Source organism: Cyclospora cayetanensis, unplaced genomic scaffold (assembly GCF_002999335.1).
Source record: "Cyclospora cayetanensis isolate NF1_C8 unplaced genomic scaffold, CcayRef3 CcayRef3_contig_52, whole genome shotgun sequence".
Taxonomy (NCBI): Eukaryota; Apicomplexa; class Conoidasida; order Eucoccidiorida; family Eimeriidae; genus Cyclospora; species Cyclospora cayetanensis.
In genome coordinates this window covers 213,295-235,709 of record NW_020312503.1, presented here as the reverse complement: position 1 = coordinate 235,709, position 22,415 = coordinate 213,295, and the positions used below count along the sequence as shown (strand labels likewise).

The 22,415-nt window shown below is 48.5% G+C and overlaps 4 protein-coding genes across 4 annotated transcripts; 2 read left to right on the top strand and 2 right to left on the bottom strand.

The window, feature by feature from the left end:
* The first annotated feature begins 1,261 nt into the window (after nt 1-1,261).
* On the top strand, nt 1,262-4,837 carry LOC34619971. Its single transcript, XM_026334904.1, has 6 exons — nt 1,262-2,402; nt 2,512-3,065; nt 3,213-3,323; nt 3,466-3,663; nt 3,901-4,131; nt 4,511-4,837. Exons 1-6 carry the CDS (start codon nt 1,262-1,264, stop codon nt 4,835-4,837), a joined length of 2,562 nt encoding a protein of 853 aa, XP_026190689.1.
* A 765-nt stretch (nt 4,838-5,602) lies between these two features.
* On the bottom strand, nt 5,603-8,544 carry LOC113146715. Its single transcript, XM_026334902.1, is given in 11 exon segments — nt 5,603-5,668; nt 5,837-5,923; nt 5,985-6,058; nt 6,292-6,356; nt 6,486-6,568; nt 6,696-6,836; nt 6,900-6,998; nt 7,315-7,530; nt 7,811-7,906; nt 7,967-8,307; nt 8,310-8,544. Coding segments are annotated over 11 exon segments (1,503 nt in total).
* A 514-nt stretch (nt 8,545-9,058) lies between these two features.
* Nucleotides 9,059-14,244, top strand: LOC34619969. Its single transcript, XM_026334901.1, has 5 exons — nt 9,059-9,168; nt 9,390-9,944; nt 12,464-12,669; nt 12,740-13,932; nt 14,107-14,244. Exons 1-5 carry the CDS (start codon nt 9,059-9,061, stop codon nt 14,242-14,244), a joined length of 2,202 nt encoding a protein of 733 aa, XP_026190686.1.
* Nucleotides 14,245-15,125: 881 nt separating this feature from the next.
* Nucleotides 15,126-18,004, bottom strand: LOC34619968. The gene is made up of 8 exons (XM_026334900.1): nt 17,986-18,004; nt 17,781-17,831; nt 17,548-17,610; nt 17,049-17,102; nt 16,740-16,772; nt 16,237-16,346; nt 16,060-16,175; nt 15,126-15,330 (listed from the first exon to the last, which is right to left on the bottom strand). The coding sequence occupies exons 1-8, from the start codon at nt 18,002-18,004 to the stop codon at nt 15,126-15,128; spliced, it is 651 nt and encodes a 216-aa protein (XP_026190685.1).
* Nucleotides 18,005-22,415: the final 4,411 nt, after the last annotated feature.

Here is a 22,415-nt window from a genome sequence, read left to right as displayed (position 1 = left end):
GTTTTGAAAGGAAGGGAAAGATGCATTGGTCTAAATTTACACGAACAGTGTCTATTACACTAAACATATCAAACGAGCATTTATTGACGAACTGACTACCTGGTTTGTATGTGCGTATGCTTTGTTTATTGTATAGTACTGTTAGCACGATATAACAAGACGTAATGTTGTGTGTGTGCGTGTGTGATTGATGCTAAACGCAACTCGCTGTGAATGCTAGAAGTGTTTGGAGCGTGCAACTGCGCGCATCTTAGTTCTTCCTCTCCTCTCCTATTGGGAGATCTCAGTAGCTGGCAGGATACGGCGGAAGAACTTCTGGAAAGTGTTCAGTGGCTTCCGACTAAGTTTGCCTCAAGTTTTGTGTGAAGCGTCTCCTTAAGGACACCTTAGATGGAGCGTCACAGCTACATTTGCAGCTATTTGTACAGAGCATTTAGCGTAAATGCACACAGCATTGTCTTGCATCGAGCTCGCAGTACTCTGAAGAAACAGGGTATGCAAACGGACAAACGCACGAGTCGATTTTTGAATTTTTGTTGAATACAACTGGCACAGTAGAAGAAAGTGTGGAAGTGTGCCTTAGCTCGCTCCAATGGGTGTTTGGAACTGAGGGAAGGGGCAAAAACACTTAGGCGCGTCACGTTTCGTGTTCGTCCCCCGCAGGGCTCCTCCAGAGGTATGAAGTTTCGCATTGTTTCAAAGGCAAGAAGAGGGCGAGCAGGCGCGAGGGGACCACTCCCATAGCAGCGTAGAGATTCTCGTTCGGTAGTTCGTGGTGTGGTGCAGTTTGGTGCGCCGAGGAAATAGCGAATTCTGCATTATGTGCAGCCAAAATGCCGAGTTTTAAGGGCATGCAGCGGAGCAACAATGCCTTCACACGTAAAGCGTATCAGAGGCGTGTGTTATTGTACGCAGGAAGGGGGGCAGGGACCACCTCCCCACCAACCCCACCCCTGCACCGCAACACCCCTCAGCAGGGCCCCCCAGCGGCGTGGAGCGGCAGCCGTTGGAAGCGGCGGGAAGGGGAGGGGGCCCTTCTCATTGGAGTGCGCGCGCTGGGGAGAGAAATATGATTGCTTGAACCGAGTTTTTACACGCCTCCAGCTGCGGGCAGCCGACAGCGGATCGGCTGGCTGCCCGTGATCCCCTCCGGCGGACGGAACCGGGAAGCTGAGGGCCGCCTCCTGACTTTTCTGTTCCTTTTTCGCGTGCTGTCAGCTCACTCCATCGTTCTTTCTGCGTTTGTTCGGAGCGCTCGAGGATGAAGCCCCTGCTAGCGGCAGAAGGAGTGCTGGATCGGCACCCGCAGCCAAGCGGTGGAGTTGTCGGCAATCCAGCGGACTCCACGTCTTCCGCTTCAGCTTCTGCCTTGCGAAGTCTGCACTCTCTGCTGGAGGGAGGCGACTTCGAGGAGCTCTCCGACTTCTTCTTCCGCATATGCAAAGAGGGCGACTCCGCCCAAGGCGCGTCCAAGTTGCAAGGCGCGTCACGCAGCAACTCAGCCGGGGCCATAAGGCTGTACTTTGGAGGTACACGACCCTCATCGGCTTCTACCTCCGTGCCTTCGTCTTCTCTTTCGCTTTCTTCCACCTCTATGGAACACTCGGCTCCCTCCGATATCCCGCAAGAACCGCACCAGAGCCACGGCGAATGCGAATTCGCTGGCGACGCGGCACTCGGCATCTGCCACTCCGGCAACACCATCGCCACAAAACGTCTCGAGGACGAAAAGGATGAAAACAAACATGAAATCGGCTCCGCCATGGGGGGAGGCGACGAGAGGTGGTGTCCAGACACCCCAGCCGCCAACTGCAGCCATCCCCTGGCCGATGCGGCTTCCTGCACTGCAACGCCAAGGAAAGCAAAAGAAGCCGCTCCAGCGTCCTCCGAGGAAACGAAAACCTGGGGGAAAACGCATGCAGCGGAAAGCGCTTCTGCCTCTCTCGCCCGAAGAAGCCCAAGACTCCAGCGCGCAAACCAAGGAACGCCGCGTCATGAGCCCATGACCTCCCCAGCTTCGAAGAAGCAGTGCCTAGCTTCTCAGCAGCAACCTAGACGGGGGGAACACTCCTCCTCCAAAAGCTCCACAGAAACAGCAGACAACAGCACAACTCCGGGGGGGGGCGGTGGAAAACGACAGCAAGCCACGGCGTCCGGCGGGGGAGGGGGGCACTCCCAAAGGAAAAGGGGAAGGGGAGAGCTCGACAGCATGCCGATGAGTCCTCCTACTGGCTGCAGCAGCAGGTCCAGAACGAATCCTACTTGCGAAGAGGCTGTTCGAGAGGATGCCGAGGCTCTCTCGCCAATGAAAGGCGCCAGCAACAAGCGTAAGGGCAGCTGCAGAAGCGACGCGGCCAAAGCCTCTTCGGGGAAGAAGCCTTCAAGCGCGGCACAAGCGCATGGTTCAAAAGTGAGTGTCTTCGAATGGGTGTATGTATGCTGCGCTGTATGTATGGATGTACATGTATACATGTGCATCCATACATATTCCTATGCGGGGTTTCCATCGAGCTACGCACATGAGCTTTGGGGGCTTCCCAGAGACAGAGAGAAGGCGTTTTCAGCCTGTGGCATGGTGCTCCTTTCTTGCTGTGGTGTCGTTGGCATGCCCTGCGGCGCAGCACTGCAACAGGAAGAAGGCACGCGTTGACGCACCCCACAAGAAAGCAGTTATTCCTCGGGAAGCCTCCCCTGCGCAAAGCCAGGATGTCTCAGAGGCGGACGATGAGCCGATTTGCCGCTTTGCTCTGCCGTCTTCTTCGAAAGAAGACGCTGTTGCAGCGGCAGACTCTGGTCCCCCCGGCAGCTGCAATCAGCTCGTTGAGCTTTCGCATACCTCCGTGGCGGCTGTTCAGCAGGAAGAAACCTGTGCAGAGGAAGAATTGCGAGAAGATGGAGGCGATACACCTGGTGAACCAGCAGAACTGGAGGGCGCGTTGCAGCACAAAGTGCTCAGGGCTCTCCCCAAACCAACGCCGCAGTTCGACTTTGGCTTGTTCATAGTGCGAGTGGCTGCAATGTCGAAGCACGCAGACGATATTTTTCCCTTGTTAGAAGATGAAGAGGTGCGAGCAGCTTCCACGCACCTCTCATGACACCGTGCTTACTTCTCGCGCGATGCAGCTGTGTGTAGCGATGAGCATGCGTTTTGAGTTACAGGGGTGCTTAAGGCCGTTCGATGCTTTTTGTGCGCGCGCTGTTTGCTGCTGCAGCTCATGGAGACTTCTATAGTGCTACAAAAGTATTTGGGGCCTCTGAAGGAGGGCGCCAAAAGGCGCGGCGATTGCTTCATGCTCGACAAGCTAGTTGCAGATATTCCCAATGTACGCACGCACGGTTTGTTGCGCCTCTGTCCTACTGCTTTTTAATCGGCAGCAAATGTCTCTGCCTTGCCTTTACTGAGGAGCTATGCTTCCTTCTGTAAGACTGCGTTATCTGGAGCTTCCGTGATGCGCTACGTTTCAGCAAGGAGGCGTTTACAGACCATCCCTGGATATAAAGGAGGCACCGTGGTGCACAGGGCTGGATGCGGACGAAGGGAAGGTGCTGCCAAAAAAGGAAGTTTTGCGTCAGCGAATCGAAATTCAGAGACGTTGGAATCCTTTCTCCATCTTTGGTTCGTCTCCCCCGGCAGTCGAACTGGAGGATGTATTCGGCTATGAGGTACGCCGGTACCGCTGTCGGCTTTAGAGCCTTCTGCTTCCTCTGATTGGCGCCTCTTTTCAGGTGTATACGCAGTGTTTCATATGTGATGTCAAGCGCTGTGGGAAGGGTTAATCGTCATGCGCTTCGACAAAGAAGCAGTGGTGGGCATGCATGCATGCACAAAAGCATACACGTGCACAAAAATACGTAGGGATAAGACTCTGGATCTGTGGATACGTCCGCGGGGTCCTGCAGGTGTACCAACGAACGGCGCCTTCGGCTCGCGTTCATCATCCCTTGTTTCGTCGTTTATCGCAATTTCAATCGTTTAAAGATTTATATTCTTCGATTTCCAAAGAAGAGTGGGATAGGGTCTCTTCGGCGTTCCGGCACCACTGGAACAAGCAATGCCGATTAGATCTCGACTGGACAAATGATCCTTTGACCGTCGATGAAATCATGTGGATGTTGGAAGCTAATGAACAAGTACAAAAACTACGGCCGCTATTTTTTCTCTCCCAGTCCCTCTAGAACTTTATACCGTATGTGCGCTTGATGGGCATATATAAAACGGTCTTTTTCATTTCCTGTCGTTGTATGCAAGATGAACGGCTTCAGTGTATTTCCATCTCTTGCATTCTACTGCGCGCAGGTGGAAGATCGGTCTTCTCACGTCTACGAAGCGGAAATTTGCTACTGTGTGACCCCGAATCCAAACGTTGGTTTTGGATGGAACGATCCTCGTTGCCACAGATACAAAGTAAGTTTCCCCTGCGCTTTCTACGGTATCCCTATAAAGTGCATCCCGGCGTAGCAGAGCCAGAAAGGTCTCATTTTTCCGTCATTTTTTGCTTGTTCTCGGCAGGCGCCACGACCATCCATGGGCTGCCACATTTTGACTCAGCCGCCCCTCGTAGACGATTCCTTCGAAGATCAAGAGGGGGAGAATGGAAATCCAGGACTGGAGCCGAGAAGACGACAGCCGTCCTCGTCTGCATCTGCGAACCTTTTGACTGCCACGTATCCATGTGAGGCTTCTGGAAAGCCGCAGGATGGGAAGCATGAGGAGAAGGACAGCAAGCAGAAAGCCGTTGTTGGGAGATGCGAATCCATCGAGCATAAGCGGAAGCATCAGGGGGGGGCAGCTTCTTCGAATGCATTTCCTCTCAAAGTGTGCGCCAGTCATAGGTAGTGGCAAATCCAGACCTTTGGAGTTCGGCGTGCCTAAAATGGCAACACTGTTTTCTCCTCAAGCGTCGTTGACGTTTGTCTTTTCATCCGTTGTAACGGAACTGAACCCCGCCGGCCTGTGGGTTTTGCATGCCCTTTAAGCGAATTTCTAGTTGTTAGAAGGGCAGTAGGCAGCAGGTAAACACTTTTTCGGTGTGATGCCTCGAAACAAATCACCGGCTTTGAACACATTGTGGCCTCTCAGCGAGCCAGATGTGCGTTCGACTAGACCGCAGTCGCAGCGTCTACTGCGCAAAAATATCAAAGCAGCAATCTCCGCCGCTTCTTCTACCTGTTTTCTGAGCCTTCGTAGACCGACCCTGTAGGGTTGATCTGGGGTAAGTGTACAGTGGGCAACAGAAAAATGGCTAACCTCCACGTTTGCCTTTTGCGCGCTTTCTGGCACTGGGAAGAACCGTGTATCGCTGACTACTGCCTGCGGCATTACTTTTTACGTAGGCTCAAGTTGGAGGTTGAGTGACGCGACAAAGGATTACCCCTTGTAAATCGTATCTAATTTTGCTGCTGGACTGGCTGTTCATTGTGAGCTTTTCCTTTAGTGCATGAAGATGAGGAGTCTGCACAGCAAGGGCACTCGTCTTCTACAGGGTTGCGCGGGGGTCAGACACAGAGTCTCCTACCAGCAGTCGTGCTTTACAGCCATCGGTTGTTCTGGAATGGCTATACATAGATATATGTGTACAATGCATGAGGGAAAGTGTTTATTCTAGCACGCATTACCCAAGGATCCGCCTGCATTGGATCTTGCGAGCCGGCAAAGACTTTTTGCCAGCTATGATGCATTGCTTTCCACCACGTACGCCTGTCATCTCCCCAGTGGCAGCCTTGGTGAGCTCGTCTATCCGCTTTTCTTGTTGGTGCTTCGCCTCTCTTAAGACTGCCACCTGCGGCACATTTTCTGCACCGCATTGCTGCGAGTGCCTGTGCAAAAATCGTCCACCTGGCTTTTCATGGATTCTAATTTTTTTTCATGCTGCGCTCGCATTCTCTGGACTTCTCGCCGAAAGCGTTCGTCGCAAATTGCCAACTGCGGGTCGTGGATCACTAAACTGAACCTCCAGGTTCCCCTTGATGCGTTTCTCTCTGACCTCCTCATCAGCAATTTCTTTTCTTCTAGTTGAAGTCGGGAGAGCCAAGTCGGCCAGCAACTCTCCCCATTTCGCTTTATTTGCACGTCCTCAATTGTGCGAGCAACACGTTCAACCTGTCGTGTAACATTAGGTCACCTCGCTCTTCCTGCAGGCAGCAAATACTGGTTGCCTCGAGGTTCTTCTTCTGTTTCCCATATTAATAGCGTTCAGTAAGGGATTCATCGATCCATCTACAAGGTTCACTAGGATACCTTGATTGCCTCTTTTTCAGCTAAATGTGACGCTGCTGCCGTCAAGGCAGCACGCGCTTCGCGTAGTTCGTCTGTTGTTCGCTCTTTAAGAGCTTCCAACTGAGCAGCGGAATGTTCCCTGCAAAGCGGATGGTTGTATGAAAAAGTTCTCAAGGAGGGCCCAGTAACTACGGTGACTGCACATGAGGAGAACTTCCTCTTCTGCTTCCAAAAGCTTCTTTAATTCTTCAATGTCTCGCTGAACAACCATGCATTCTGCAATAAGACATCCTCATTGATGCCATTTGAAGTTGCGATTTCAGAGGTCCCGTTGCCCCCACCAGCTTGCAACTCAGAAAACTTGCACTTCGCGCCTTCTCCCATGCGTTGAGTAGACATCAACGTCATACGCAAGCTATTGAGCTGAGCAGATTTTGCAGCTGTGCAAGCAAACCACCAGAAAATCGAACCCGCTTACCTTTTCAACTGCTGCCTTTGTGGCTGCTGCAGCCACAGCACTTGCCGGTTGCTCGCAGTGGTAGACCACTTGCATTTCCTCAGCAAACATCAAGATTTGATTGCCCTGTGAAGGCCAAGCCATGGCTGCACCTGATTGCCTCTATGCATTTATGACTACCTTTTCTTGAATTGCTTCCGCGGCACTCGCGAGTTTGGCATCTACCAGAGCCATACGCGACTTGGCGGCATCTGCAGCACAGTGCAGAGTAAGCACTCTTTCGTTGAGCTTCTTAGCCTCGGCTGCAAGATGCGCAGACTTTTCCTCCGCCTTTTCAAGCTCTCTGTTGAAAGTAAAACGTAGTCGGCCGAATGTGTGGGGGATGGAAGCTAGTCAAACCTGGATTGTTGTCTCAGAGCCAGCTCATTCGATTCAATCTAACAAAGTCGGGCATTACCCAAGGGCCCCTTCACGGAGAGGTACTGGCCTACACAAGCAAGGATTTCCGGCAGAAGGCGGTTGCTTTCGTTTATTTCTTCTAGTGCTGCGTGTTTTTGCTGCGCAACGGCGGCTAAGCGCTGCGTCCCATGCCACATTGGACTCTTCTTGCTTCATGTGTTCAATTGTGCACTCTGCTTACCACTTCGATTTCTTTCGTTTCTGCGCCATTTGCACTCGCACGCGATGCCAGTAACTCAAGACAGAAACTCTGCCTGCCCAGTTGCGCCCTCACCAGGCACAGCGACGCTTCTTCCCTTTTTTGCATCTCTTCAAGGCTCGTATTTGCTGTTGCCAACGCGGAAATCTCATGACGAAGAGCGTCATTCTTCTGAAGACACTCTGCATGCGTCTGAAGCTAAGCAAGAGGTAATATACCCTGTCTAGTATAGTGTATATATATCCAGTGCTCATCGCACCAGCTGCTCAAGGGCTCTGTTTTGTTCCGTCATCCAAAGCTCATGGGCACTTTGTTCGTCATACAGCCGATTGCGCGCTTCAGCATTTTGCGAACAAAGGGAAAGAGTTTCCCGCCGGAGTTCAGCGCAAAGTTCGTTTTTCTGCTTCGCCTAATATGCGACAAGACGAACCATGGCTAGGATAATGCAACATATGTGCTGCGCACGTATTTGATTTACGAGCTCTTTAATGGGTTGGGATGTCGAATCCACATATATCTTTCCATTATGCTTTTCCTCAATGGATCGCTTTAATGCATCGATGGTTTCCTCTATCTAACATTCAAATGAAATATACGTAGCGCTGCTTTAGGTGGTGCCGCCTCAGTCGCGTACTTGTTCAATATCTGACTGATGCTTGGCCTGAACATCCCGAAGTGTGCCAACTTGGCGGCGGAGTTTATCACTTTCCTCCACCCGCCCCTCCTGAGTGGCATTCAGCCTCTCAAACACTTGTGACACCCTCATGGCTTCTCTTGTGAGCCCTTCTAAGGCATTGTTCATGACGGGAAACATATGGGTACATTCACCACGCAGGGCTTCCGCTAAGGCAGCAAGTATCTCAAAAACTGGGGAGCAGCGTTGATTAACCACATGGATAAAGTTGTCTGCTATTTCTTGCTGATGTAGAGCATCGTCGTAAAGAACAGTCAGTCTTCCCTTCGTGGCGCTAGCTGTGGAGGTACTCATGACTGGTTGGTTGTGACCCATGAGATAGATGAATCTAAACCTCCATTCTCACCGCGGATGACGTCTTGGGAAACCTTTTTCAAAGCCAAAAGGGCTTGGGTCGATCCAGATAGACATGTAGAGTGCTGTTCACATGTGGATAACGTTTTTCCCCCACTTAGTGCGCTGCCTAACTTGGGAGATCCAACACAGTGCCATTTCGCGTCATTTGTGGCAATAATCATTGTGCCTAGATTATTGAAAGAAGAAGCCACAACTGTGAGCTCATAGTCCAGGTAGCATTAACCAGAATTGCATGCAAAGCGGTAATACGGAAAGGGCATCTCTTTCATTGGGGCGCCCCGTGCATTCGCGTTGTGTAGATACAGGTTCACGCGCATGCCCGTTACAGAGTGCTTGTCTACATGGCAAAAATATAAGTCTTCGCATACCAAAATGAGCCATAATCCAAGACAATAAGCGAATTTATAGGTAATTTCAGTGCTCCCTTGAGCTTTACCACTCACCTGAGCGCATTTTGCCTTTGGCGGCTCTAGTTACTATTTCCGCTCTCCCCAGTGCTCTTCTGCACATTCGCAATAGTGGGCAGATTAATAGACGGGCGCTAGTCCTTTTTATGTTGGTCTAGGGTTCCGGGTGTTTACGAATCTGCCACCACGCAATGTTTTTTCGAGCCACGTCACATCCATCGAATCCACATTCATTATTCCTACGCTTTCTGTGTGTGCACATCACCCAATGGTACTGGAAGTTCATAGTGGAGCGAAGCGGATGAATGCCTTGCTAAGTCAACTGTTAGCCAGCGGGGGTTCAACACATGCACAACGGGTCACCGCATGCTCGGATTCGCGAGTAACCAGGGGCTAGTGCATAAATCTTCTGTGGGGACTGTTTTACCTTTTCCCTAGTCTACGATATTTCGCAGAACGATTTCTCTTTTTTGACGCCGGTCAGACTCCATAAGCTGAGGAAGTTATATGCGGAGCTCCTTGAGAGATGCATGCAACAAGCCCTAGTCCGACTGTGCATTGCGGAGTCAGTAAGCCATTTCATTCCGTTTCGAATTCAGTGGCAATTACGCCGATTTGTACGGCCAGGTCCGTCTAAGGGCGCTCTGCCCTACAGACGCTCCACAAATATCCGCCAAGCCCGAAATCGCTATGGAACCTCTTCTTCCAGTTCACAACCCTGGGAATGTCAAGGGTTCCGCGCAGTCAGCTGTTTTCGATTCATTGCAGATGCACAGCACCAAGGCAACGGAAGCCGAATGTGACGGGGTTCCCGTGAAAAGCCGACCCATCTCCGTAATGGAAACTCCCCATGGAGAGAACCACACCTCTTACAACAACAACTCCCCTGAACGCCGACTCAACACCCAAGCGGAACCCCCTTTCCGCTTAGGCATTGAATCGGGGCGTCGGTTTTTCGGCAGCTCTGGAGATATCTACGAGCTGCTGGACGCTATAGGCTCGGGAAGCGCCTCCACAGTCTACAAATGCAAATTAGTTAAAGCGAATCTGAACTCCTCAAAGGCTCCCGACCGCCCCTTCAGGGCGGATACTCTGTGCACAGCAACTGCAGAGGAGGTCTTTGCAGTGAAAGCAATAGACCTAAAGGGGCTCAGGCTGAATCCTAGCTTTGAAAATGAACTCGAAAAGCTGCGGAAAGAGGTGCGCTAGTTCTTTCCTTCTGCAATATATCTTGTTCTATGTTGCACACTCTTATGGAGACGACTGTAACGCACTCTTTCGTACATTATTTACAGCCTTGGGATCACATAGACTTATGTATGTACGATAGACTTTGCAGGATATCCTAATGCTCTGCTCTGTGTAATCGTGCACCGAATGCTGCTCAACATGGGGCTCATCGGGCCTCTTCATCAGTATATCAGAAATACAGATGCTTCACGTGGCCAGTTCAGAATCATTGTTGAGTGCACAGTGGCATCTTGTACTCTATCCTTCCGCAATTGCGTTGGACTCCTGGTGTATTCACCTTTTTACATCTGCTTTATCTAGTTCGCTGCATTGCTGGTTTTCCTGTTACTGCAGGCTCAGCTTCTACGAACATTGCGCCATCCATGCATTGTTCGTTTTATTGATTATGTGGAGACAGGCGACGCGATCTTCATAGTGCAAGAGTTTCTCAAGGGCGGCGAGCTGTTTTATAAAATAGTGGAAAAAGGCTGCCTGTCTGAACAACAAGCTTGCTTCATCGCTCATCAGGTTCTTGCTGCAATCGTGTTTATGCACAACTGCAAGATCATACACAGGTTGGTCTTCGCATTTCGTCCGCGCGATTGCATCTCTGACAAGAAGCGTCTCTTGCGCGCCCTCCCTCTAAATTCCTAGATTAAGTTCCTGAATCTTTGTTATTTTTTCTGGCTGCGTGAATGCATATAGTAATCAGCTGCTTGTGTGGGCATTAGACCACAAACACATGTACTGCATAGTGAATACGGGAAGCATGGAATCACGGAAGCACGCACCTTCACAGACTGAATCATCCCTCTGCTGATTCCCCTTTCAGAGATATTAAACCAGAGAACATTCTGATTCATGATGAGGTTGAAGACGGATTTTACCGGGTGAAAGTAGCCGATTTTGGTCTTGCCAAAACTCTCGCGAGTTGTGGCACTTTGGCAACTACCATGGTCGGAACCCCGCAGTACTGGGCACCAGAAGGTAAGAAAAGTACATCACTCTATGACAACCACAATTATCTGTATGCGCGTTTCTCCTCAAAGCGAAGTTTAAAAGTGTGAATGCGCACCTTAGGACAAGAAAACCTGCACTGGTGGTATTATTCATGCTCATAAACTTGCGAGAAAATACTAGGAGCGGCCATTCTGTTTCTACCAGGCATTTGCTCTCACTAGCGTTCAAATGGCACTGCAGCATCCACTCCTACTCACGAAGTAGGCTGTTGACATAGTAAGAAAGTGTAAACCGTTTGCCTGTGACAAAGCACATAACGTTTATCCTGCCTGTCTGATTCTGCTTCACTGTTTTTCCATGTTTTCCTCAGTCATCAACTGCGGCGCTGGCAGGCTTTCGGGCAGTTATGGCTTCGAAGCTGACCTATGGAGCTTTGGGGTTTGCCTTTACGTTTTTCTGGGGGGCACGTATCCCTTCGATGGTGCAGTAGGTCCGCTGCAGCAGATGGTTTTGAATGGTGAGCTTCGCTTCGTTTGTGTCATCATCATGGCTAGAGCCCGCATTTTTTAAAAACCTAGGACCATTGCATGTTGGCATGCTACTTGTCGGGTTACACGCTTATGCGTTTCTCGATACGGTTTAAAGGCCCCTACCTCTAGATATGCGATTCACTTGTGACTGCTGCAATGTTTGGTCACTAGGACGCTTCCACTTTCGTCACAGTCGTTTTTCGCGTGTCTCTGAAGACGCGAAAGATTTGATTCGGCAAGCCCTTGTCGTGGATCAGAACAGAAGAATAACCGAAAAAGAAGTACTTCCCGAGCACCTCCGTCTGTTTACCGTAGAAAGCGGTTTTAGTCTCACTGTTCACTGACTCAGTGCATTAGTTGGCCTGATGCTTGCACTCTATCCTTACTCAAAATAGAGAAGTGTGTAGTCGGAATATTAGCGAGTGGCCAGCCGCTACTGCTCCTACCACCAGATAGAACCACTTCCTGAATTGTTGGTGCAAGGATGCTTCTTTGTCTGACCATCGAAATCCTTGGTGACGAAGGCACATTGAGCTCTCTAATTTGGTGTTTCCTCGTCTAAGCAAGTGCGCTTTGTCCTTTTTTACGTCGTGGGCAGATATTTTTTCATCCGTGGATGACCCGGTGGCTGTGCGAGTTGGATCGTTCGCGCTTCCATCTTTCTGGGGGCCCTTCCAACGCCTTTCGCTTCATGCCGCCTCTTCCCCCGCTTTCTTCTGGAGCATTTTCTTATCCTCCGCCTTCTTGGCGGCATGTTGATCGAATGCATAACAAAAATAACCGCAGCGGTATCTGGGAGCACCAGGACCGGGCAGCTGATTTAGCGCTAGATCCTGGCAACAGCTCGAGAGCAGAAGGGGCCCACAGGAGCAACAACCGAGACACGGCTTCGTGTGCTTCTGCAGTAGCTGTGGAGCTGCGATCAGACTCTCCGGATCCGTCTAGTGTGGCAGTTGGCGCTCTTCTTCCTGGCTTTGTTCTGAAAACGAATCAACCGATTCCTCCGTTTCACCTGCCACTGCTTCTACCGCTGCAGCTGCATTTGCTGCTCTCCATACATCTGCTACAGCTCTCACTGCGCGAGTCTCACGCCATGTTTCTTCTTGTGCAGAAATTGCAAAAAGAGCTTTGGGCGCTGCAGCGTGGGGTCCACACGGCTGTTGGCTTTTTTGAAGTCACAGCGACGTCTGCCATTGAAACCATCGTCGACATCTCCTCCATGTTTGAAGGGGAGGAGGACTCGGCTAATGAGGAAGGGGGAGAAGAAGCAGGAAGAGGGGGATCGAGATGCAGGGGAGTCGGGCTGGGGAGCGGGATAGAAGCAGTTGATGAACTCTTCGCGCAAGTGCGGGGATGGATTTGCGAAATGCAGAAACAAGGAGAGCGACTGGGAATGCGATACGAAAGAGCGGAAGCTTCTGTCTCTGAGCTTATCTGCTGCGTTTTAACTGCTCTCTCCGCCTCCGCACCGTCATCGGTGCCGCGGAAAGAGCAGACGGAAGCAAATGAGCAGGCGGAACAGATACTGTCTGCTGAGAGAGATGCCACAACAATAGAAACGCCGCTTGTTGAAGCAGAAAGCGAACCCTTGCAACCTGCAGAAGTGCGGCAGCATCCCTCTGTATCTGGGATTTCACTGCCGAGTGAGCACGAAAGTGGAGAGCAGAGAAGCACTCTTGTTACTCCCGTTTGCGCTGCACTTGAAGCTGGATCGGCCAAAACCAAAGGCACGGGTTTTTTCGAGACAGAAGTGGGTGTGTGGGGCCCCAGTGGTAGCGGAGCCCGGATGGATTTGCTGCGGGAGTTTCTTGGATCGAAGCTACGACGCATGCTTTACAGTTTCATGCAGCATCCAACAGAGAATGACGCCAGTGGGGCTACTGATACAGAAGCAGGAGCACACCTGGCAGAACGAGGAGGAGAAGCAAGAGCAGGCGGCCGAGAAGAGAGCAAGCAAGTGGCTACAGGGATACGGGAATGGAGCCAAGTAGGGGCCCCAGATCCCTCTCTCGTAACAGAAGAGATTCTAGATTTTCTTTTTCTCTCAACAAAAACTGCTGCTTCCCACGCAAGGCAACTGAGGCAACCGTCGAAGGACTCTGGGGAGGGTTTAGGCTTGGGTGGTGCCTTGGGAGCCCCTATGGGGGGGGTCTTCCAGGAGCAAAGCCTTTTGCATGGGGAAGTTTTGCACTCGGAATCTGCTCCAGGAGAAATTGCGGGTTCTGCTGAAGTCGCCAGGGAGTCTCCACGATCAGCAGATGGCGAGGCGAGCCGAGGAGGAAGGGAGCATGAAGTACATCAGTGCGCAGAGCTCTCGTTCCTCTGTGAACCAGGGTTTTCCACCGCCTCGGCTGGGGGAGCTTTGCAAGCGAAGATTGCTGTATCGCGTCTGCAGCTGAAGTCTCTAGAGAAGCTGCGTCAGGTTTACTACATTCTGAGTTGCGTGTGCAGCTTCTGGTCCAACTTCGACCTGATTCTGTGTCGCTTACTGCAGCTGCAGCAAATAACGGAAACGCTGCTGCGGCACTCCAGGGCCCCTTGGGTTAGCAGAAGAGCGGTAAAACGCCTGAGGCGCTTAAAGGAATGCTGGATAAAGTTCAGAACACAGTGTAAGGTCTACCTGGAACTGTCCAATGCGAGAAACGCAAAGTTGATGGATTTAGGGCTGCACGTGCAGCTGAGGGCCGACCAGCTCGATGCTATTAGAGCCCTCAGAGCCATGCCCGATGAGTAACTGGTAGCTAATTTTATCTGTATGTATTTTAAATGGCCGCTTTATTTGTTTTGTTTCTTAATATAAGTGTAGCGGCACGCAACGCTTTAGGGAAAAGGACAGCTCAAGCTGTCTCTGTCGACCGTAATGCGCACACGTAGTACACACCTCAGGGCGAACCAAACTCTTCTGTGCTGGAGAGCTTAAATATAAGACGATCCAAATGACAGAAAACAGAGAGGATGGAATTATTTTTTTCGTTGCCACTTCGGCCTGAATTAGGCTCTTGGTATGCGAATAGCTACTTAATATAGAAAGCGGAACACTGAGGAGGAGGGATTCTAGAATATGTTGGACCAACTGTTTCGCTGAACAAGAAGCGTGAGAAAATAGCGGGAATCCTTCAGGCCTTGATGGCCTTGAATCAGCTATAGCCATCGCAAGAATATGACACATTCCTGTACTCTCTTACACCGGTGTAAGTGCGGAAATGCAGCTCTCTGTCTGCATCCAGTTCTTGAATACAGCTGCCCCATGTGCATGTACTTGTTCAGTGGTTTAGGCTTATGCCATACTCTTGCAGTTGTCTTCGTAATCTTGCCTCACTTTATAGGTGTGTCTGTACAAACGTCCCCATTCCTTGTGCAACGGGGAAGCACGAGTACGTCCACACTCTGCCTTCCTCTTTACATAAAATCGACTAAAGGTGTGATATTCCTTTAAAAAGCTGCATTATGCAGGAGCGCTTGCCTTCATTGGCTTGCTGTAGCCCCGCAGAAACGGAAAAGTACAGTGTTAACATATGGACATGATGTATAGGCCCAAATAGAGTTCTAAACATATCAACACATTAAGTGACATATTTCCCTCCAAACAAGTTGCGTTTGCGTGGCACGTGCTTATTACTTTTTGCCAACCGTTTTACAGCCTTCATCGCCATCGTCCTCATCTTCATCTCGTTCCTCGTTACCTTTAGCTGCTGCAGCTACACTTCCTTGCTGTGCGCCTGTTGCCTCATCTTTTGCCTCTTTTTCTATGCCTCGAGTTTCTCGGAATCTACGCCGGTGCCTCCTCCTGCCTCTGCCTCTTTGTGCGCCGCTCGATACTCTGCAAAGGACAATTAATAAAGTGAAAACAGGGATGCCTAATCTCTAGCCAGGGGAGAATGCGCGCTGCGGTCATGGGGTAGAGATGAAAGGGGACCACAAAAAATCGAACGCACTACCAAGGAAAAGGAATTCACAGAATCACCAGTGATTTAGGAAGATGTTACGGGAGCAAGGAGTAGAGCAGTGGAAACACAGTAGGTGCAGAGAAACAATCAAGGCATGAAGAAGAAAGAGCAAGAGGCAAGAAACACGAAGGGTAGAGGGCCGTTCTAGCGTACGTCGAAGCTCTTTCATCAGCTCCAGTTCATCGATTGCGTTACACTCCTTGGCCACTACACTCAAGAACAGAAAAAAGTCAGCCGGTGACACATCGCCATGCACGACTGCAGACAAGGTGTGTGCCGTATTCTGATGTGCAATACGTTTTCATGCGACTACTCCTCTTTCTACTTGCACGCAAAGCTACTTCTCTCTTCTTATCCCTCTCTGTCTTGTAGTATACATGCATATATTTTGCTGTCCATGCTTTGTTGAAGCGTACGCTTAGGACATTAGAAATGAGCACAGTCACAGACACAAATTACTGCGAGACAAGGCTTATCATACATTCAGAGCTGAAAGTCGAATGTTACTTGCTATTTTAACATATTCTAAAGAGCTACCATCGTTACAGGGAATCGAAAAGTTCATTACAACTTTTATTGATTTTCCACAACTATTTCAATACTTAGTGCTCAAGCTAAGCCTGAACAATTGTGGCATTGAAGCAGCAGATATTCTCCTCCTCAAGGGTTGAAGTGTGCACTGAGCGCATTCGCACTTATGTGCTGCTGTGGGCAATCTCTTTAAAAGCAAATATTATCTGGGCTTTTGCTATAGTGGGCTTTCGGATATCCGCGCATACCACTGTACTGGCATGTATCTCTTGCTGCTCACGCTTACCTGCTTCGTAGGCTAATACCTTCTTTACATGCAGCTCTAAAGCTGCTTTGTCTGGAGAAGGCTTTTTCATTTCTGCATAAAGGGCATGCAACAAATATGCACTTAAAGTGAGGAGATGGATAGGAAGTACTACACATCTCGAGAAACGTTTGGAGTGAGTGAAAAGGAAGCTTACACACATACTTCAAGAGCACATGCAGGAAAATAAGATGCGAACGCACAATTTGCGCCCACCACAAGAATACGCTGAGAATAGATAATATAGTGAAACTTTGAAGTGCCACAAAAAGAACCACGGGAATACGAAGTGGGCATAACAGGACAGTTTAAGGGAAATCTTGAAGACATTAGGGAAAACGGTATCCAAAGTTACAATAAGGAACTACACAGCACCTGAAAGCACAAGCAAACTGAGGAGTGAAATACACTGTTTCGCAAAGGCTCTTTTTCTCTACAGGAGCATACCATCGATGGCAAGGCGCATGAATTTGGTAAGAGCTGAATCAACGAACACAGGAAAGCAAAAGGAATTCGGGTGTCGTTTGCCTTATTGTACAGTAATTGGAAAGAAAACGACACGGAATGAACATGATAGAAAGGAGGCATTGGAAGATACATACGGACAAGAAGAGGCAAGATGATCAACAGGGAGGAGACATGCGAGAGAGGCCTCTTTGAAACCGATTGAAATGAGTGGCAGAGCGTTACAAAAAAAAAGGATTAGAGGCACAGGAGTTTCCGAAAGCTGGAACAACAGGTGCCAGAGGGCCTTACGTCTTAGCGCTTTCTTGTCCACTAAGCAAGACACAGCCATTAATCGAGCCGACACTAAACATCAAACAGACCACAGAAAATAGCAAGACAAAAGTACGTGAGGAAGCAAAACATTAACTAAAATTGAAAATTACGTAAACGAATAGTGTTTAGTTTTGTAGAGCAAAACACGCGGAAATTTGCACTACTCATCAAGAAAGGCTTGCTGCTATTTTACTGGCCATGGCATTTTACCCCCACACACCAATCCCCGCATTTTCATTGTACTTTTCATTCAAAACTGGGCTACTTATTCTCTGAACCGGTACGTGCTACAGAGACTAGTGATGTTCTGCAGCAACTTCCTAGCATGTACCTCTGGGAAAGGTAGCTTACCGGCACAAGCGAGAAAAGCTGTGGTAGCTACGGTGTAATATTCGTTTTTTAAATTAAATAGCTGTTTCCAGTGGCCAGATACACACTCTAGCTCAATTCAGTGCGACAGGGTTGCTTTAATTACCGATCTTTTCTTTTTCCTGGACTTTTGTGAGAAGCTCTGGCTGCTTCCCAATCTCCGTTAAAGCTGAGCCAAAGTCGAAAGACAACAGCATGTTTATGAGAAACTTGCGTTTCTTAATGACAACGAATACACCAGCAGGAACCACGCTCACTCAAACTCTCAAACGCATGACTTTAGTAGGGCTCCCAGTAAATGCTTGGAGAATAAGGTCCTTCCGTCTGAGGGGAGCTCACCACGAATTACGATGTCGTATTTTAGCTTTAGCTTCTTCAGACCCGAAAGGTCTGAATTGAACAAAGCAAAAAAGCACTTAAAGCAAAAAGTCTCGAGAACAAGAATAAATCATGAGGCTCGGACTCTTGTTCGAAGCAAACCGTACTGCAAACAAAGAAAAAGTGTTTGATGCTTGCTTGCTTTCAGTTTAACTGGAGGGCTCACCACACACGCCCGCTTGCATATCGAAGTGTAGCACTGACAAATCCAAACACAAGACACCAATAGCACTAAGAGTAGTCAAAAGTGACGGCCGTATGCCCTCCTTCATGGTGCTGCTGCACATGAAAGAGGACTTCATTATCGGCTACTGTTATCACTAATAAGATGCGATTATAAGAATCAGCAGTATGTGAGCTCCCACTTGACCCAGCTGTCGTCTGTTCCCAGAAATTGTGCAAGCATAAAGCAGGGCATTCTTGCAGTCCATTGTATATATCAGTACACAAATACGATGCTAGCAAAATAATATATGCATCGTTAGTTGCCACGTAAAAGAACAAAAGTCGAAAACCATTAAGACCCATATTTTCACTTTGCCTGTCGACATCATAGGAGACAAATGGTCAAGCACCATCTTGACATAAAAACATTTTAGCCCTGCACCAGGTACACGAAGCACTTAAAGGTAAAGCAGGCCACCGGCGTATCCCCTCACTCTCAGGAATCAGAGAAAACTGCCCAACGACGTCTGCTCGGGCTGAAGACACGAACACAAGCACTGAGGCTCAAATTCTAGACTCTGAGCCTTTGAGCTGTGTCGTAAAAGGAAAAATAGACAGAAGGCCCTCGAACTGCTTATGACTTTTTGATTAATACATTTGATGAAGCGGCAGATGCATGTGAACTATATACCAATTCCTACCGCTGCAAGCATACTTTTGCTTATTCATAATTTATTTAGTGTAGACTTTGTGCGTACCCTTTTCTACACATTCTTTGAGACACTTGAATCCTGAACTCGTTGTTTCTAGACTGGCACCTTCTGCAGGACACATCAGACAGCATATCCCACCCTCTCAGGCAAAGCCGTTTAAAGGCATAAAAAGCCCTCAACCCTGGCAGCCAGCAAGGCGTCTGCCATACGGCAGCATGACTGCATCTTCGCCAAAATCAAAAGTCAACACCCATGTAGTAAGTGCCGTTGCATACATACAGTGATACAAACAAAGTATGCCCATTATTAATTGTGCACCCGTAAAAGGCTACTGATGGTGAACATATGGCACTGTGACCACAGCAACGGAGGGCATAACCAAGCAGTGATTATCAAAAAAGGAAACAGTAATGGCCTGATTAATGGATCAACAGAAACAGTCTCAAAGCGAGGAGGCAATTAGATACACGAGTGGAGTTTACAATATGGCAAAAACCAGAAACAATGTTGCTACAGTTTTGCAGAAGCCAAAGGCCAACAAGAGGAATTGATCCTCACTTGTTATGAGCACCTGCGAGGCTGAAAGGACCTTGGCGAAAGCTGAACCGCAATCCAACAGAACCACCTTTGGCCAGTATTTTTGCAATGCTTCATATGGTTTGTGTGAACTCAAATTACTAGCGTTTACCTCAGGCACACAAATATGCTAGCTAAATGCCATAAGCTGCGCTATGTTCTACTAGGTATTATGCAGAAAGTGGTTGTCCGTGTTAATAGGATAGGTGAATCTCGCACGGGGTTCTAGCCAGGTGCCATAGTCGCCTGCAGTAAGAGCTGAAACAGCAAACAAAAGATAACGAATATAAAAGAATCACTAACTTATCGCGGCCTTGAGAAAGCAGCTATAGGCAGAAACTGCTCATGTTCCAGCATTCGGCCTTAAATTCTTTAATAAGAAGCTATGCATATCGCAAAAAGACGAACACAGTACCCAATAGTGACTCGCGTAATTGTATACCAAACAGTATTCGTATTCTATATACGTCTCATGTCGCGAATGCCTTTGACATACTCTTCATCAGACGTAAGCAGACCGGGAAATACGTAATCGCTGCGTCGAAAAAGCACAGCCCCTCATAAGCAAGTATTGTAAACAACAAAAAAGTTGTTTCTCTTACTAGCCTATATAATGCAACAAGTAAACTACATTATCAGAGGCGCAGTTCACTGGTAGTCAATGAAGCTAAGGGGCTAGGGCGACAGGGTTAGGGTTTAGGGCGAGGGGGAAATCAGTGTTCCCACGGCTTTGCTCAATTATCGAATTCTCTGTAAAGCATCAAAAGTCAGATGTACACCAGCAAGCAAAGCACAAGATTCTATAAGTATAAAAAGTTCGTCATAATATAATTTTCTACTTGTGTGTCCTAGCTCTCTGAATGGGGTAAAGGCCTTACCTGGCAAACGTTCGATATCTGTGAAGGCACAAAAAATCAAAGCCATACAAATGCATCACTTTCAACTTAGAAGTATCGCCATTTGTATAACAACAAATACTCGGCTTCTAATGTGCCTTTTTGGGTTGAATCGCAGCGCCAAACCGAAGGGGTAGAAGCCTCATTTTCTGAGAATTGTGAGTCCCCCCTGATCTAGAGTAAACAGTGTGGCTTATTTGATGGAGTAAGATTCAGTTTTAAGGACTCTCACTGCAATCTTTCTTTGTATTTATTCCTGATCAGCGGCTTAAATATCTAGCTTATTTGGTGAAGTGTTTGGATCATACCCTGTCCTATGGCGTAAGGCGTTGTGTCTTCAGCAGTACCCGACAAATGCCTAATCATCCCTGAGGAACTCAAAATCAAATATCAAATATTAACTACCGGGTCATGCGTGCATATACTTGAATTCCCGAACCATTTATCATTTTGCACTCGAAGGATGCGTTGGTGGGCGGCTATTTTCTTTTCTTCCAAACAATACTTCTCTCCATCGAACGGGGCCAGGAAACGAGACAAAAGCGAACTTTGAAACCAGGCTCATTCTTTAGAAAAGCGTAGTATATTTGCTCTCAATTTAATGCTTAGATGGCGTTGTTTCCTGTCCATGCGATGCTTACCCTCATGCATGTAATACGCATCTGAGAACATACAAGCACAAACCTTTCAAAACCCTAGGTTTTTGGTCCTCATCGCCTCTACTATTCAAGAGTTAAACATGTGTATATTATAAGCTGTGATGTTGAACTGGAAAGGCCCTAGGTTTACCAGCATCGATGCATACAACTCAAACAACAATACCATCACCTGCCCGAACTGCAAATAAGGAGATACACCAACCAAGTACAACACAAAAGACGAAAACTACAAAAATACAATGGAGTTCAAAGCAGCTTACAGCACATGTTACTAACTAGCGTAGCCAGAGGCACGAGAGGTGCTTCATCAAAACTGAAGTCTCTGAGAAAAGCCTCTAGTTCTCTTGGCTCTACTTTGGGCACCTCCTCGGCGTTGGAGCACCGGGAGCTCAAGAACGTCGCGATGGCTTCTAAACCTTTGTATGCACGCACAATGAGCAGGTAAAGCGAACAACTGTGAGAAAGTTTATGGAGGGCATTGAGAGACAGGGAAACTGGGTCTGAATCGCAAGAACATCTAAAGCATCGCAATGAGCAAAGTTTTGAAAAGGAAGCAGCAAGAGCAGGTACAGCTGCATGGCATTGAGAGGCAGCTTAGGCGATACAACGAGATTGTACTTGCACAGGAAAGGTTTGAGGAGGATAAGTGTGAACATTTTGCTACGGCTTGAGGAAGCATGAATATAAAGCGGTTTTCCTCTGCTAATTGCCGAAATGCGAACAGTTAGCTAGTTAGCAACCTGTTTCTAGTGGCACCAGCACAGAAACACATAGAAAAAGGCATTTCCCTTGCCTGCTGTATGACGATCACTGCATGAGCTGCTCTTCAGCTGCTTAGTAATGTGGCTAGACTTGTCAGGACTAGACTTAGTTACAGCGTAATATGCCCCTTTTTTCTTACTTTTAAGTGCTTTATTCATCGCTTCCAGAATTACGTTTTTGTGCATTATTTTGATGCTTGGCTGTTCCATGTGGTCTTTTTGCAGCTCAGGGACAATGATTGTGTTGCGCCAACTGAACATTGCCTTGAAGGCGACCGGGAGGCTTTCTTCTAGGCTCTCTAATTTAATTTCTTCGCTTAATGCCTTCTCCTCCATTGTACGGGTGTACACCTTGATTGCAAGCAAATTACAATAAGCTGACACGCACATGCGCACTTGCAGCCACAGAACACGTTGAGTTTTAGAAAGGCTTTGTGTCCTGATACACATGCTGGGCGTTCTGCTTTCGATGCTTTCCGAGACTTTGGGTGCCATTAGCTGTCCTTACCAAAGTGCACGCAGTAAGGCAGATACCAAAACAGACGAGCTACGGTGGCGAGAAATGAAGGCAAGCTATGTGATGTATTTTCCAAAAGCGAACGGGGAAAGGGGAAGAATCAAGACAACTGCAGTGGGAAGGCAGGCAAGGATGTGACAGGAACGGGAAAACTAAGCAGGTGAGTATTGACACTTCCAATGCAGAGGGAGTCCATACCGAGGGTGATAAGCCTGAAACTGAGAAAATAAGTCACGATGGGAAGTGCAGCAAGCAGAATGACAAGCTTATCAAGCAGCTTCGAGTGAAGCCACAACAAAAACAAGAGAC